General features: G+C 38.4%; 1 protein-coding gene across 5 annotated transcripts in view; it reads left to right on the forward strand.

Annotated features, from left to right (window-relative positions):
* The window catches only part of PCSK5 (proprotein convertase subtilisin/kexin type 5), a 413713-nt gene that overhangs the window by 122780 nt on the left and 274200 nt on the right, over window positions 1-16733 (forward strand). For all 5 annotated transcript variants that reach the window (XM_032477865.1, XM_014562872.2, XM_032477866.1 and 2 more), the window contains exon 5: window positions 163-239. In XM_032477865.1, coding sequence (XP_032333756.1) covers window positions 163-239 — 77 coding nt within the window. The remainder of the gene's footprint in view (window positions 1-162; window positions 240-16733) is intronic.

The following is a 16733-nucleotide window of genomic DNA, read 5'->3' on the forward strand; positions in this document are numbered from 1 at the left end:
TATTATTATAGAACAAGGCATCCTGACACCACTGGACCGTGAGTGTATTATTTAATCTAATTACTCTCTTGGCAGAAATGTGTTTAAGGAGGCATGAGCCTTCAGGTTAATGGCTAATTAATGAACAGCCGTCTCCTTTCTCTCTCTCCGCTGTGACCACAGGATGCTCTGGCGAGTTGTGACGTGAATGGAAACGACTTGGACCCAATGCCTCGTTATGATGCAAGCAATGAGAACAAGTAAGACCCAAGAGAGGGGTGGCTGGAGTGTGGCTGGCAAGCTTTGTTTTCTGCTCTTACTGAGGGAAAATATTTTCTTGGAAATGTTTGTTAACAAGTGATCCTGAATTTGCTCCAAGTTAAACAAGTGTATTTCCACTAAAGCTTCTGGATATAAAAAGGAGTGGTCCACATCGTAAGAATGGTTGCAGAGAGAACCCTAGGGAATGACTCAGCATTTCCAGGTCTTAAGGGTGTAGCTGGGGAGTATTGCTCCTTGTATAGTCACTGGCCTGTGACCTACTTGTTTAAGGGTAGGGGTGCTAAAGGCAGAGGCAAAGCAGCATGCCCCTCAAAGAGTTACTTCATTCTGAAGTTCCACAAATGTGAGTGAATACTCTGCTTGAGATCCCTGCTAGGGCTTTCTGATATGCCTCCTTTTTGCTCTCCTCTCATCTGCAATGATTGTTTTTTTAACTAATGTACCTGAACTGCCTGTGTGGTTTGCCGTGTACGGAACACATTACCTTTCTTTGTTGTTGTTGCTGGTTTTTTTGTTTGGTTGCTTGGTTTGGGGTTTTTTGTTTTTTTAAGGGAGTAGGGGAGGTGGTAACTAGGTTTATTTATTTATCTATCTTAATGGAAGTACTGGGGATTGAACCCAGGACCTCATGCATGCAAAGCTCAGGCTCTACTGCTGACCTTTCTTATCCTAATAGTCAAGAGCCTTAGAAACTCATTTAACCACATATACACTTTCCAGTTAGTACAGTAATTTTTCTGAAAGCAAATGAAATTCATATTCATTTGATAACATAGAATATCGTTAAGTAAATGGGAACTTTTTTCTTGCTTACAATCACCCAGATTTTTTCAAAAGATTAGTAGATGTTTCTAATCACTAGATCACATTAACTTTTTTTCCTTTCACTACAAAGTTTCTCCAGGATACTGCTATGATTTAGATACTATCATTTGAATTTTTATTTACGTGTTTGGAATCACAGAAGTTGCAAAGAGACATGTTTTGCCCATTTATTATGCACTATTTCTAGCCTGCAGTTTTCTTGAGGGAAACATTTCTCAACTGGTACCTGATTAAGTAAGTCAATAAGTTTAGAGAAAACCGTATGACCTAGATAATTAGACTGTACATGAGTTTTTCTTTTTTTCCTCTTTTTACCATTTACAAAGAAGCCTCAAAAAAGTTACTGTGAAAAATATGCTGTTTGTTAATATTACCATCTGAGTAATTATTACAGACTAGATTCAGTGGTGGAAACGTGAATATACAAATTGATGTGAATAGAATTTTCCAGAACTTTCCAAACAAAAAGAAGCCTTGTCATTACTGTGTAGATTATGTTGTTTAAAGTTATAGCTGAATTTCACATAAAGCGTTATAATTTGAGACAATGTAAGCTAATTTATTTAACCTAATTTGCAAACTAGCATGAAACGCTGAAGAAGAAATTTGAAGGTTCAATATTTAAGAGGTCACTGCTGACAGATTTCAATCTCCAGTCCATTCTACTCTAGTGCAACATACATGCTTTCATTCTGCAAAGTCTAAAACCACAGAGTAATAGGAAAATGAAGCTGGAGCTCACCACTTAGAAACTTCATTAGTGACTCACAAAAATGATAGGGACCTACTAAAAGTAATAGATTAGAAGTTTGAGATTAACAGGTATACATTACTATATAAAAAATAGATAAACAACAAGGACCTACTGTATAGCACAGGAAGCTATATTCAGTTTCTTACAGTGAGCTGTAATGGAAAAGAATCTGAAAAAATATATGTTTATATATAACTGAATCACTGCTATACATCTGAAACTAACATTGTAAATTAACTATACTTCAATAAAATTAAGAATTAAAAAAATAAAGTGACATCAAAAAATAATAACTCAGTTTTATTCATGTTAAGTGGTTAAGGGATATATAAAACTATAATAAATGTGACACTTTATCTTTTTTTTTTTTTTTCAATTCTCCCTGCAGCCCTTAGATGTGAAGAATTAAAAAAAGGCTCAGACAGGTCGAGCAGACAAGGGTTAAACAGATAGTACGTGATGGAGAAGTTAGGAAGCAAAGACTCAAACGCAGGTGGTTTGTTTATAAGCTCTTGCTCTGCGTCTTACTCTGCTTATACACAAGTCCAGAGCTCTTATGGTAATTAAAAAGAAAATGATCCAGGCTACAGCTTGTGGTAGAGCCCATGCTTAGCATGCACGAGGTACTGGGTTCAATCACCAGTACCTCCATTTGAAAAAAAGGGAAAATGGTCCAAGTACTTTTCATTTAAGTGAGTTATAACTAGAGATAACTGGTTTCAATAACAGTGTCTTTGAGAGAATGAAAGACTGAATTATTGACCAAAATACTTGGGAGAGTACAGAGCACTGAGCTGACCTTTGACATCTTATCATAAGAGAAAAGAAGGCTGGAGAATGCATGCCAGTCTGCTACTTCAGAACAGTGAGGCTATAATTCACAGCTAGGCTGGGTTCAAAGACCTTTTCCATCCATCTTATACTCAATCTGTGTCTTATCATTATGAAATTAGATTCTAACTAGTATGTATATAGTGCAGTTCTCTTGTGACACTGACTTCTTAAGCTACAATGTTTTTTTTTTAATTTTTTTAAATTTTACACAATTTTTAAAGGTTATACTCCATTTAGTTATTACAAAATATTGGCTATATTCCCTGTGTTGTACAGTACATCCTTGTGGCCCATCTTACACCCAGTAGCTTGTACCTCCCACTCCCACCCCTACGTCACCCTTCCGAGCACTTTATCTTGAATAAGACCTGAAGTTTGCTTATGTAAGTGTGTGCCCATTGCAACTACTTCTACTCGTGCCTGCCACTCTGTGTGCAAGAGAAAAAGGGTAAGAAAAAAAGAGATAAAGATGAAAAATTTTTAGAACAGAGACTAGAGAAGAAAATAACAGAAACAGGCTGGAAGGAAAGGGGAAATTAAGCAGAGTGAAGGATCTATCCCCCTTAACCAGCCGGGATGGCCTTTGGAAGCGTGGCAGCTTGCAGGTTATTATGAAGGGAAGGAGGGTTATGTGAGGTGAAAGGCGGATTAGCAGCACCAGGTGTGGACAAGGGTAGACCACTGTGCTCCTGAGGTATGTGGCTCTGTGTGTTTTGTGTATTCCTGCGGTGTTCAGTGCAACTAGGTGCATTTTCTACATTCACCTAGAGTTTCTGAGACAAAATTGCAGAAACAAATTTCATGTAATACTCAAATCATTCTCTAAAATATCAATGATATTGGAAGAAATTTGTGTTTTCAAGGCAAGCACGAACTGATTGTACCATATCCATTGGCTACATGTATCCCATCAGCATTTGTGTGTAGAGAAAAGAGAACAAGAAAGCTACAGGAAAGTCTAGATCATGTTAACACCCAAAGTATTCTTGTGCGGGATGTTAAGGGACAAGAGGGGCTATAGGTAGAAACTGAAAGCATTGTGCCCTGTAGCCAGTTCTGTCTGAATCTACATGTGGTGATTTTTACATTGAAACTCAGTGGCAATGTGACTGTTCTCCAAGGGTGTGTCTGACCTGCGACTAACAGGGCTGACCACAAAGGCTGGGTGTGAAGACACTCCTTTGAGTTTTGGCTTTGATGGCTTTTTATAGGCTGACTTTTAAAAACTGTATCCTTCATGAAGATTCCTTTCAAACTTGGCTACTCCTCAAGACCTTTGTACAGGAAGAATCACCATTGTCCTGCTCACTCTGGGGTATTCTAGTGTGTCCTGTTGTGACCCATTCTGAGTACCATTCGTGGTTCATTGAGGGCAGTGTGGGTTTGCGTGTTGGAGGACACGGGCATTATTCTGGATGTGTGCTTAGGTTTGTGGCCTTGACTCTGAAGTATGGCGTTTTTAGAGGTACAACACCAGCACTCCCTACCTCTGTTTTATGAAAATCATCCATCACCTGGGGCATCAGATGTCCCTTTATCTCCTGTCAGTACTGCTGCCCAGTGTTTTCTTGGCCAACCACAAGCATGTGTTCAGGCATTTAGAGTTACAATATCTTCTCTGCTTGTTAGATCATAATCGTAAATATGATTGATGGATCTGTCTTTAAGTGTGCATCCATAGGTAATTTCAGTTTCAGTAGAGGTCATTTAGCATCGGGAAATAGAGTGGGTTTGTAGTTTAGAAAAGTTGACTTTTAGGCTTGATCCTCCTTAATTAGCTTTATGGTCTTTAGGCCTAACTACTCTGAGCTTTAGTACTTTTTAAATCCCTAAAATGGGCATAGAATTACTTCCAAAGATTAGCAATAAAATATGTAAAACACTAAGCATAGGGCTGACTGCATAATTGGTGCTAGGTAATTATAGCTGTTACTATAACTGTGTGTTCTATTCCTATATCCATTTTTTGATAATCAGTTAAAAATTACAGTTATACTCTTACGATTATCTCAAAACATATGTGCATGCAAACATTTCAAATTTCAGTTAAGACTTGCAAGTCTTTGTTTATTTCCAAGGTTAGGGGTTCAGGTAGGGTTTTCTGCTTTAGGGGCTGGGAACAGTGACTCATTTGGGCTACAGTACATCTGCTTCTCTTTATTTCCATACCCTATCTCCCTTGGTGGAGCATGAGTCCTTGAATTGGAAGTAAGCTAGTGAAGGGGAGGAATTCCTAAACATTGCCAGAATGAAGATGTCGGGGCATCTACTGAACAGGTACCTCCTCACTGTACAATCTGAGCAGTCGGCTTCAGAGCATCTTTGGAATTATTTCATACTTAACTGTGTTTTTTCGTTCATTCAACAGCTACTCGTTGACGCTACTTTGTGAATGGCTCTGTGCTAAATGCTTGTGGGGGGCAGATATAATGATGAAATAATACAGGCTACTAACTAAGGGGATGAATTAGGAGATGACTTAGTAAGAAGCTGTGTAAGCTGAAGGGTGTTGAGTCCCATTGATGCCCTTTGTAACCAGAGGTATGGAACCTGAGGATGTGGAGGGCTGCCTGTACCATTTAATATAAAGGACTTGAGCACCTGCAGAGTGCAGAGGGGTCCTGGAACCAATGCCCTGCAGATGTACTAAGAAAGAATACACCCTCAAAACTTTATGCAAATCGTACCTCTTACGCAAATCAGACCTGATTACATTTTAGTGCTAAAGCCTTGGGGTGAAGGCAATCACCTCTGAAGTTAGAAAATTATAGTGAAAAAAAATCCCTTTCTTACCACTTTTCAAGTCCCTAAATGGTGGTGTGTCAACCCCGAATAACAGCTGCTAAAGAAATAGCACTGCTAGAGGAGACCGTAAAACCTGTTCTTCTGTCCCGCTTTGCCGCCATTCGTACTAACCTGCAGAATAAAGCTGGCTGCGTTGTTCTAGGCTTAAAATAGAAAATGCCTCCCTATAAATGAAACAGTCTCCTGGCATTTCATAGCACTGCTCCCATTTCTGATAAATGAATTATTGATGTCTGAGTTAGATTTCCTCTTCCCTGGGTTGTGGATTGCTTCTCTTTAAACGTTCCCTCTGTTTAAGAGTCATAGCAACATATTTAGTGGGAGATGAGAGCACGCGTTTTATCTTGAATGTGTGAGATGTAGGCCCAGAATCTAATTCCTGTTTAAAATAAACCAACCCATAGGTTGAAGACTTATTTTCCAAAAGGAATGGATTTTTCGTTTTTGTTTCTTATCTCTGTTTCTGGGAAGATTTAACCAGAGTGGATGGAAGGACACTTCTTCTGGTCTTGTGTCTTCTTTCACGCATCGTTTAGAATGTCGCCATGTTGCAGAACCAAAGTGCGTGTGGCCTTTTCTTTCTTATTCCTGCAGATGAGGGCACTTGTCAGAGGTAGTGTTCCAAAGCAAAGCCGATGTATGTAGTCAGGGTTGTCTATCTAGACAGGAAATATTTTAACTCAGTGCTAGAGAGAAAAGCACACTTTAGATCTACAACCTTAACAGGTAGAAGCATTATTTTTTCCTACCCAGGAGTTAGCCAAACATGTTCAGATAAAGTTATCCTATCGCTAAGCAGTTCAAACAAAGCCTGCAAAGAGAAGTGGGGCCATGATCAGAGGCGGATTTGTTTTTTTCCAAATACTTTTGAAATGTTTCCCCTAATCCTTTGGCAAAATAACATTACAATATACTATATAGTAGTTACTTGACCAATGATTATCAAATGAATTGTGTAATACTGACTGCAAGCGTACAGACTAGAGGTCAAACGTATACAAAGCAGACAGTTGCAAAAAATACCTGACACTTCACATGCAGCCACAGATTTTATGTCCATGAAAAGAACCTGTAGTAAATAGTGTAGAAACCTTGTTTCTATCATATGGGTTCATGATGAAATGTGTTGAAATAAGTAACCTTTTGGACCACCTTCTAGGTTCTGGGAAGTAGTCTGGGTCTGGGGCCTCACAGAAAGCTGATTAATAACAGGAAAATCAGAGCAGAAGCCAGCCATCCCCTTCCCTTCCCTCACCAGCCCTGAGCCACAAGTCCTGACAGTCCTCATCAGCTAAGTCTTACTCTTTAATAGCTCTCCAGGGACTCACACACGCCTTCTGCATCCATCCATCCATCGGTCCATCCACACTAGCCTTCTGTTAGTCTATCCCCTTCTCTCACCTGCATCCTTGGAAAATCTCCTGGATGGTTTCTCTGCCTCCAGTCTCACCCCAATCCTGCCGCCCAAGTGATATTTTAGAACAAAAATAAGAATATTAAAATCCTTTAATGTCTTAACATTTTGATAAAAATACCAGACCCTTCATGACCCCACTCTTCCCTCATTATTAGCTCTGCTCTGCTCTGGGTGTCCACTCCTCCCCCCCACTTTATCTGTCAACCCTGTGGGACTCGCAGGATGCGCCACGATCGTTCAGCCTTCCACCATCTGCACCTGCCTAATTCCTCCTTTCCCTTCAACTCAGGTCATTTCCCTTGTGAAGCCTCTTCTCCTCCCCCTCATCCGAGCTGGATATCCTCCAGTGAGTTTTCACAGAGTCTGCATACTGACTTCTTTGAAAGACTTTCCCTGTTGTAAGTAGGGGTCACATGCACCAAGGTAGGGAATAGAGAGGCAAGAACAGATGCTGAGAAGACGACTTCTGGTTTAGTTTGGGATATAAAATGTCTGTTGGGTCTTAACAAAATTTACAGGAGTATTGATCTTGATTGGCTCATCTAGAGGGATTAGCAAAATGTGTCCCAAAGTAGTAACTATTAAACGTTCATAGTTTACATATAAACTTTATAACTAACATTATATTATTATATGTAATGGACCTTTGTGCTGGATAGCTTTTTTTTGACCCTCTACCCTGCTCTGTAGCCCAGAAAGCTGATAACCTCTGAGGACTACATTAAGGGACTCCCTTGTCCTCTGACTTCCCATTGGGTTTGGCCAGTGGAGCAGTGAGGCAGGACATCAGTGGGATGCAGAAGAGTGAAGAAGGGGTATTTACTCTCTGCTCCCTCCTTGCTGGGCCATTGGGAGTTAGCTGTGCCCTAGAAGATCATAACTCCTGTTAAGTGGCCCTGGGGCTGACCTCCTAAGAGCTGCCTTTTGTGGGTTCAATAATCCCTTCCTCCTCGAGTCTCCTTAGATCCCATGTTTTCCCATTGCTGCTAGACCAGAACACTGCACTCTTCCCTGCTGCTCTCCCCAAACCCTTTCTGCTTCTCTGTATAAGTCCCTTGAATACATTTTTAATGATAAGATATAAATCCCTTGAATAAACTTTTATACCCAGTATAAAAGAGCCCAGACACCTCTAAGAAAGGAAAGAAATATGTTCATAGGAATTGTCTTAATGGCTGTTTACTTACTCTTTAATGAGAGCTGAATGCATAGAGAAAATGGTTATCTAACCTAACATTCCTAGATACCTGTCACCTGAAGTGTAAGTATTCATGTTGATAAAACACTGTATTAATTATTCTAGGGCTCAGAGTCATGATAATGTGGTCTTCAGACCCTTTGTGCTTCCCTTTGTCAGTTTCAGTGTGTCCTCCTCAAGCACTTGGGGACATAGTCTCTTGGGGCTCACAGCAACACTTCTGGTAAAGGGTCTGATGGATGCTGCAGGTTACAATGAGGTTTGGGTTTAATTTATGCTAACCCAGTGCACTATTGGCATGAATAATTGATAGTTGTTTCAATTTAAATTTCTTATTTAAAAAACAAACTCACAAATTCCCGAGGCCTCTAAAGCAGATGGAAATTGCAGTAAGGGGAAGAGGTAAGTGTCCTTTTTAAATAATGGATTACGCATCCAAGCAGAGTTTCCAGACAGGTGTCTTTATTTATCTTTCTTTTTCACTCTTCTCCTCTAACCTCCACCTTGGATCTTTCTATTCGCTCTTGTTTCCTTATATCCAGAAATATGTAAAATTGAGAGCACGCAGACCTTGAGAGGTCAGTGCTAGCAGTGTATTACTTGTTTTATTACAGAGCAGTAGAGAAGGCATCCAAGACCTTTCAGATGTGATCAGCCACTGAACAGGAAGGCAAACTGAGGAGAAAAGAACACTTGTTTTATTTATCTCACTCCCTGTCCAGATACCAGAAGAAGAACATGCTGAAAATATAATCAAACTGATCGATGATTTATTTTAATATTAACAAGATACTATTTAGATATTGGTTGCCTTCCTGTTCAAATCAAATGCCTTCTAAGTTAAGGAAGTGAAGTTAGAAGTTTATTTTTACTAGTTACCAGAGATATGATAATTTTTATGTTTTAGCAATTCAGCTAATTACAAGTAGAAACCTATTGTTCCAGTGCACTTAAGATAAACGTGTGTGTATGTAATTTCCACAGTAGCTATCCATATCAATCACAATCCTTTATTAAGGTAGAAAATACATCTTTTAGATCAGGACATATTTGATTAGTTCTCATCTCATAAAATAAGTCACCAAAGGAGACAAGGTGATGGAGTGAAAAATGTCCTGTTTTGGGATGAAACTTGGGTACCAGTCCCAGCCTGTTGTTCACCAAATCTGTGGCCTTGAAGGAGCATTTTAATCAAACCCTCCCCCTGCCATATCAGTATTTCTAAGACCCTGTTTGACTTAAAACAATCAACCAGAAAAATCTGGAAATCTACGGGGTTGCTGCTTGGCTACATTTGAATGTCATGTCAGCTACTGCTAATACAATAAGCATGTCGGTATGTTGTCTCATTTGCTGGTCACAACAACCTACAACTGGAGAGACAGCCTGAAGAGATAAAGTCAAGTGTCTAAATGTCACCGAGCGGCAGAGTCACCATTTGAGCTCATTTGTTCCCACACCATCCATTCACCTGCATAGTTAATTAACCTGTGGTCAAGTAGATGAGAAATTAATTCTTGTGCCGGGCACATGCTTCAGCAAGTTTACTACCTTGGAAGAACTGCAATTAACAGAATGCTGTACCATTGTGTTCAGTAAATACCCAACAGCCTGGCTGGACCAAGTGCTGTACTCAGCGCCCTGTTTCTCCAGAGAGAGGGGATTGGTCCACACAGGTTGCCAGCACCTTATGTACATGTGACCGAGTAAAAAAGATTCTTTCTTACAGAAAATGATTATGTAGATTTGACTTCACAGTGGTATTTGTTCTGTGGAGATCAATGAAGGCCACCCAAATGATACTAGAAACTATTTATTCAGAGCTTGCTCTAGCAAGGGAGTCAGCTACTATCATTTGAAGAGGCAGACACATGACTGGGAAAGCTTATAGCTGAAAAAAAGAAGGCTTCAGGTATGGTCTGATCAGAGGGTATCATGGCGGAAGCTAGAGCTTGGATCTCTGTTCACAAACAATTATTCTAGTATATATTAATAGCTTTAAAAAAAACTGAGTATCAGGTGGTCATAATGTTACTGTAAATAAATGTTTTGGGAAACTATATAGATGTTTTTATTATTAAGGGTGATCATAATTAAGTAATAAGATAAAGTTTCAGTCGAATTCTTAGATGGCAGGGAGTTAGTTTTCTTTACATGGAGATATGGACTGTGTGAAAGTTGGAATCATACAATCTAAGAGATGCTTTCCCAAAGTTTTGCACTTGAGTGTCAGTCCTGGGGAGCTCTGGAAATGTGGGCTGTGAAAGAATATCTGTAGGAGGAAGAGACTAAGACCAAGGAGAACCTGTAGGAATCAGAAATCTTCTTCTGCCCTCAGAAGGGTGTAGAGTCTTGAGGATGTGTCCTGCTTTGAGGAATTGTGGTGAATTATCTTGCCTACAGAACGTCTAACTTTTGAAGAAATTGGAGAAGAGCAGTTGACTCCTGGTAATTTTCCAGCCAGCAGATTCCCTTGAATCCCTTTTCCTGCCGCACACGCTCGTCACAGCTACCATCTCGTGAATTTTAGAAAAGACTGACCTTTGCTAAGACGGTTTACCTCTTCCTATTTTTAGACATCCTTACACCATCTGCATATAATTTACGTATGTATTTGAATTTGCATGAATTGCAAATAAAATACCTGTGTTGATGTCCTAGGCTGAGAATAGCTGACTACCAAAGATTTTGTATGACCTTTTTGCTCTTGGTGGATTTTCCCTCTTTCTGAGGTTGATTTTCACAGGATCACACTACCACCCACACCTGTCCCAGTTAACAAATATAGACTCTTTATTTTCTCCCCAAGCCTCCAGCATCTCCCCACTCCCCGTATCGGGTTGTCTCAGATCCCTTGCTTTTTCCACCATCCAGATACCTTGATGTTCCCATAGGCTCTAGCATTGTGTTGTCATCGAGCAGAGAAGAAGCACACATCTGTCTCTAGGAATTGCCTGGTCTGGGCATCAGTTTACATAGTTTGTACTGGGTAATCTGACTAGAACTTGAGTGATTCAGCTGTTTTAATTGTGGCTTGTTAATTTTATTGGATACCTAACTCTTTCATAAAATGTGTTTGCTTCCTTCCTAAAGGAATGATAGATCCCTTTAATGCTTTTCAAAGGAGTGAGAAATGTTTGAAACAAAATCAATTGTTTTTTTCTCTCTCTTATCCACCCGCATAAGAAGCATTGGAGGAAGTTGAGTAATGGAGCATCTGAGAAGGAACTGGGGTTTGAAAATGGAAAAGATCAAAGAATTAGGGGGGTTATTTGGTTGAAATTTAATTCAGATGGAGGCAAAAGGGGTCCCCAAAGTGAAGGACAGTCTCAGAAGCAGCTCGACTACCAACCATGCGTTTGCCTTATCATCCACACTTTGAAACATACCATCTCTGGGACAGTAGAGGCCGTGGTTATTGTGACTGGTTTTTCCTAAGCCAGCCACTATGGCTTAATTCCTCAGTTGGTTGAATTTGTATCAACTTGTTCAGCCCTTACAGGGAGTAATACTAGTGGAACCACATCCCACAATACGGAGCTATAGGAATAAGACCCATTTCACTGGTGTGCTTGTAGGAGTGTTCATTCATATTTGTTGAAACCTTTGTACTTCAAATGCGATACGGAAAGTTATTCAAGTGTGCCATTGCAAATTGTATGGACATTCTTTCTTTCATATTTTATGATCATACATGCTATTTTTATATCAGTTGATTCCATTTATCATCATCCCATTTTCTCATTGTGTTTCTATGAGCTTCTGTTAGAATCCCCATTGTAAAACCTATTTCAACTATAAGCTATACTAACTCTTGTTTAATTCATCCTGATTGGAACAAAATACCCACAATGTCTTCATATCTCTTATTTTTTTTCCTTGTCAATTTTTAGGGAGATATTTCTTCTTATGCTAAGAAAGTAAACTTTGTTAGTAATGGTACTCATATATTAGGTTCAAATTTTTTAAATTTATTTAAAATTTTTTTAATTGAAGCATAGTCAGTTACAATGTGTCAATTTCTGGTGTACAGCACAATGTCTCAGTCATAAGAGACATATATACATATATTCGTTTTCATATTCTTTTTCATTAAAGGTTAGTACAAGATATTGAACATAGTTCCCAGTACTATACAGAAGAAACGTTTTTAAAATCTATTTTTATATGTAGTGACTAACATTTTCAAATCTCAAACTCCCAGATTATCCCTTCCACCCCTTTTCCCTGATAACCATAAGATTGTTTACTATGTCTGTGAGTCTGTTTCTGTTTTATAGATGAGTTTATAGTGTCCTTTTTTTCACTTCTTTTTTTTTTTAGTGTCTACATATGAGTGATATCATGGGGTATTTTTCTTTCTCTTTCTGGCTTATTTCACTTTGCATGACCATCTCTAGTTCTATCCATGTTGCTGCAGATGGCATTATTTTATTCTTTTTTATGGCTAAATAGTATTCCATTGTATAAATATACCACAGCTTCTTTACCCAGTCATCTGCCAGAGGACATTTAGGTTGTTTCCATGTCTTGGCTATTGTATATAGTGCTGTTATGAACATTGTGGTGCATGTATCTTTTCAAATTAGAATTCCCTCTGGATATATACCTAAAACTGGAATTGCTGGATCATATGGTAAGTCTCTTTTTAGTTTCTTGAGGAATCTTCATGTTGTTTTCTATAATGGCTGCACTAAACTACATTCCTACCAGCAGTGTAGGAGGGTTCCCTTTTCTACACACCCTCTCCAGCATTTATCGTTCATGGAATTTTGAATGATGGCCATTCTGACTGGTGTGAGGTGATACCTCATTGTAGTTTTGATTTACATTTCTCTGATAATTAGTGATACTGAGCATTTTTTCATGTGCCTGTTGACCATTTGTATGTCTTCATTGGAGAATTGCTTGTTTAGGTCCTCTGCCCATTTTGGATTGGGTTGTTTGTTTTTTTTGTTACTAAGTTGTATGAACTGTTTGTATATTCTGGAAATTAAGTCTTTGTCAGTTGCATCATTTGCATATCTTTTCTCCCATTCCTTAGGTTGTTGTTTTGTTTTGCTTATGGTTTCCTTTGCTGTGCAAAAGTTTATAAGTTTAATTAGGTCCAATTTGTTTATTTTTGCTCTTATTTCTGTTGCCTTGGTACACTGCCCTAGGAGAACATGCTAAGATTTATGTCAGAGAATGTTTTGCCTATGTTTTCTTCCAGATTTATCATGTCTTGTCTTATATTTAAGTCTTTAAGTCATTTTGAGTTTATTTTTGTTCAAGATGTGAGGGAGTGTTCCAGCTTCATTGATTTACATGCTACTGTCCAGTTTTCCCAGCACCACTTGCTGAAGAAACTGTCTTTTCTCTGTTGTATATTCTTGCCTCCTTTGTCAAAGATTAATTGACCATAATTGTGTGGGTTTATTTCTGGGCTCTCTATTCTGTTCCATTAATCCATATGTCTTTTTCTATGCCAATACCACACTGTTTTGATTACTGTAGCTCAGTAGTATTGTCTGAAGTCTAGGGGTGGTATTCCTCCAGCTTTGCTCTTTTTCTTCAATATTGCTTTGGCAATTCTGGGTCTTGTGTGATTCCATATAAATTTTAGGATCGTTTGTTCTAGTTCTGTGAAAAATGTCCTGATTATTTGATAGGGATTGCATTAAATCTGTAGACTGCCTTAGGCAGTATGGCTGTTTTAATGATATTGATTCTTCCAATCCAAGAGTATGGGATATCTTTCCATTTCTGTAAATCATCTTTAATTTTCTTAACCAGTGTTTTGTAGTTGTCCATGTATAAGTATTTCACCTCCTTGGTCAGATTTATTCCTAAGTATTTTATTGTTTTGGATGCAATTTTAAAAGGGATTGTTTCTTTACTTTCTTTTCCTGCTAATTCTTTGTTAGTGTAAAGAAATGCAACAGATTTTTGTATGTTAATCTTGTATCCTGCTACCTTGCTGAATTCTTTTATCAGCTCTAGTAGTTTTTGTGTGGAGCTTTTAGTGTTTTCTATATATAGTATCATGTCATCCACATACAGTGACAATTTTACCTCTTCTCTTCCAATTTGGATCCCTTTTATTTCTTTTTCTTTCCTGATTGCTGTGGCTAGGACTTCCAAGACTGATGAATGGAAATGGTGAGAGTGGGCATCCTCATTTTGTTCCAGATTTCAGTGAGAAGGCTTTCAGTTTTTCACCATTGAGTATTACGCTGGCTGTGGATTTGTCATAAATAGTTTTTATTATGTTGAGATACGTTCCCTCTATATCCACTTTGGTAAGAGTCTTTTTTTTATCATAAATGAGTGTTGAATTTTATCAAATGCTTTTTCTATATCTGTTGAGATAATCATGTGATTTTTGTCCTTTCTTTTGTTGATGTGGTGTACCACATTAATTGATTACATATGTTGAACCATCCTTGTGTCCCTGGGATGAATCCAAGTTGATCGTGACATATGATCTTTTTTATGTGTTGTTGGATTCTGTTTGCTAATATTTTTTGAGGATTTTTTGCATCTATGTTCATCAGTATATTGGCCTTTAAGTTTCTTTTTTGGTAGTGTCTTTTTCTGATTTTGGTATCAGTGATGGTGGCTTCATAGAATGAGAGTACTCCCTCCTTTTCAGTCTTTTGGAAGAGTTTGAGAGGGACTGGTATGAGTTCTTCTTTGTATATTTGGTGGAATTCTCCAGCGAAGCCATCTGGTCCTGGATTTTTATTTGCAGGGAGGTTTTTTATTGCTAATTCTATTTCATTTCTAGTGATTGGTCTGTTTCTTCTTGTTTCAGTCTTGGACTGTATGTTTCCAGAAACTTGCCCATTTCTTCTAGGTTGTCTAGTTTGTTTCCATATAATTGTTCACAGTATTTTCATGGTTTTTGTGTTTCTTTGGTATTGGCTGTAACACATTTTTTAAATAAGATTTATAGGTTTCTGAAATCTATATGAATATAACACATAGATTTCCCACGTGTATTTGGGGTAAAACAGGGAAGTGTGAATGGGGGAGGAAGGCCCAAGTAATTGTTAGGTGAGTTGTTTAATAAAGTTGAATGATCTTTTATACACTGAGAAGATGTTTTGAGCAATACCCTATGAAAGCATGCCTATACTGCCTGTACATGGACAAACACTATGTATTGTTCATACTTGAAAAATCATTTGCTGTGTCATTGTAATAATTTTTGAAGTTCAGTATACATGAGCTGCTTATTTGGTTTTCCTATGAGTAGTTCTATAGCTTTTAAGGAGCTTCATACATAATTTGGGCAGGGGAGTGGAGAACAACTTTGTCCCCCAAAGAAGGCTTGGCTGTTTTTGCCTTGGGCTATAAACTTGGCAAAGTCTAGAGTTCAGCAGGGTCAGTATATGTTTTCCATGAGAGATGAGAAAAAAAGAGCAGGTTTTCTGGTTCCCTCAACTGGCGTTACTCCTTCAAAGCCATTTCATATGTCACCTTTTCAAATACAGAGGAGCCATCTACCAAGAATAATTACTTAGAATTTACAGTTCATGAGGCCTTTTTACACATACTCTCACTTGACTTAGAAAAATTTGTGTTAGATAGGTAGTAGGTAATTATTTTGATCCCCTAGTATCTGAATTTTATTTTATGTATAAGGAATGTCTGTCTTTTGAGTCTTGATGGAGAGCCAAGACTACTCTCCAGTATGGTGGCTGAAATTGCCAGATACAATAGTAACTTGCTCACCCTCCCTTGCTCTAGTCTCAAACACGAGCCATGTGGTCTAGAGTCTAAAAATCAGTAGCAAGTGTGCAGGCTAGGGACAGAAAAAGCCAACTGAGCTCTCACTAATTTGCTTGTGTTCTTTCTCCTTACCTCCTCCTTCTCCCAACAGATCTTTCCTCATAGAACAGCCAGATGTTTTTCTTGATCCTTCACCTCCATCTTGCTAATTCTGTGTTCCTAACAATTCTGAGCTTCCCAGTATCCTTTTAATGAACTACTTTTCTGCTTAACTAAGTCAGTTACAGCAAACAACCTGAAATTAAATGTCACTGGTGTCCTCTTTTTCTAGGGGAAGAAAATAAAATTCAAGGCAAGTTCACATAGCTTATGAAAATGAATCTGACTTCCAAACTCATGCTCTCTGTATCACATGATACACTCTAATTTGGAACATGATACTGGATGCTCCTTTTTTGAATATGGTGTCCATAAGCAATGGACGTTTTTTCGTTCATGGCAATAATTGTAGTTAGTTTTGAGAATTTAGTGCTTATTCCATGGCATACAGTTTCATTCAGAAAAGACTTTTTGAATACCTACTAGGAAAATAGCACTTAAAAACCAAGCTACTGATATACTTAGAGTAGGTAGAAATTTAAGATTTGATCTGTCACCTAACTAATACAGTTAAAACACACCTTTAGGCAAGATGTGATTTGGAGACTGTTGGTTTCCCAAAAGTGTTTCATAGAACCCTAAAGTCTGTTGATGGGTCTTACAGGCTGCCCAAGTGTCACTCCAGAGGCTGTGTGGAGTGGATGTAGCTCCCTCTTCAACTAAACCACTGCCCTTTTTAAAAACCTCATTAAAATCTATTTCAGATGGTGGGATTTCTCCTAAAACTAGATTTGAAAGAAAAAGTTCTGTTTGTACATAACAGA

The sequence above is a fragment of the Camelus ferus genome, chromosome 4 (assembly GCF_009834535.1).
Source record: "Camelus ferus isolate YT-003-E chromosome 4, BCGSAC_Cfer_1.0, whole genome shotgun sequence".
In the NCBI taxonomy this organism is placed as follows: domain Eukaryota; kingdom Metazoa; phylum Chordata; class Mammalia; order Artiodactyla; family Camelidae; genus Camelus; species Camelus ferus.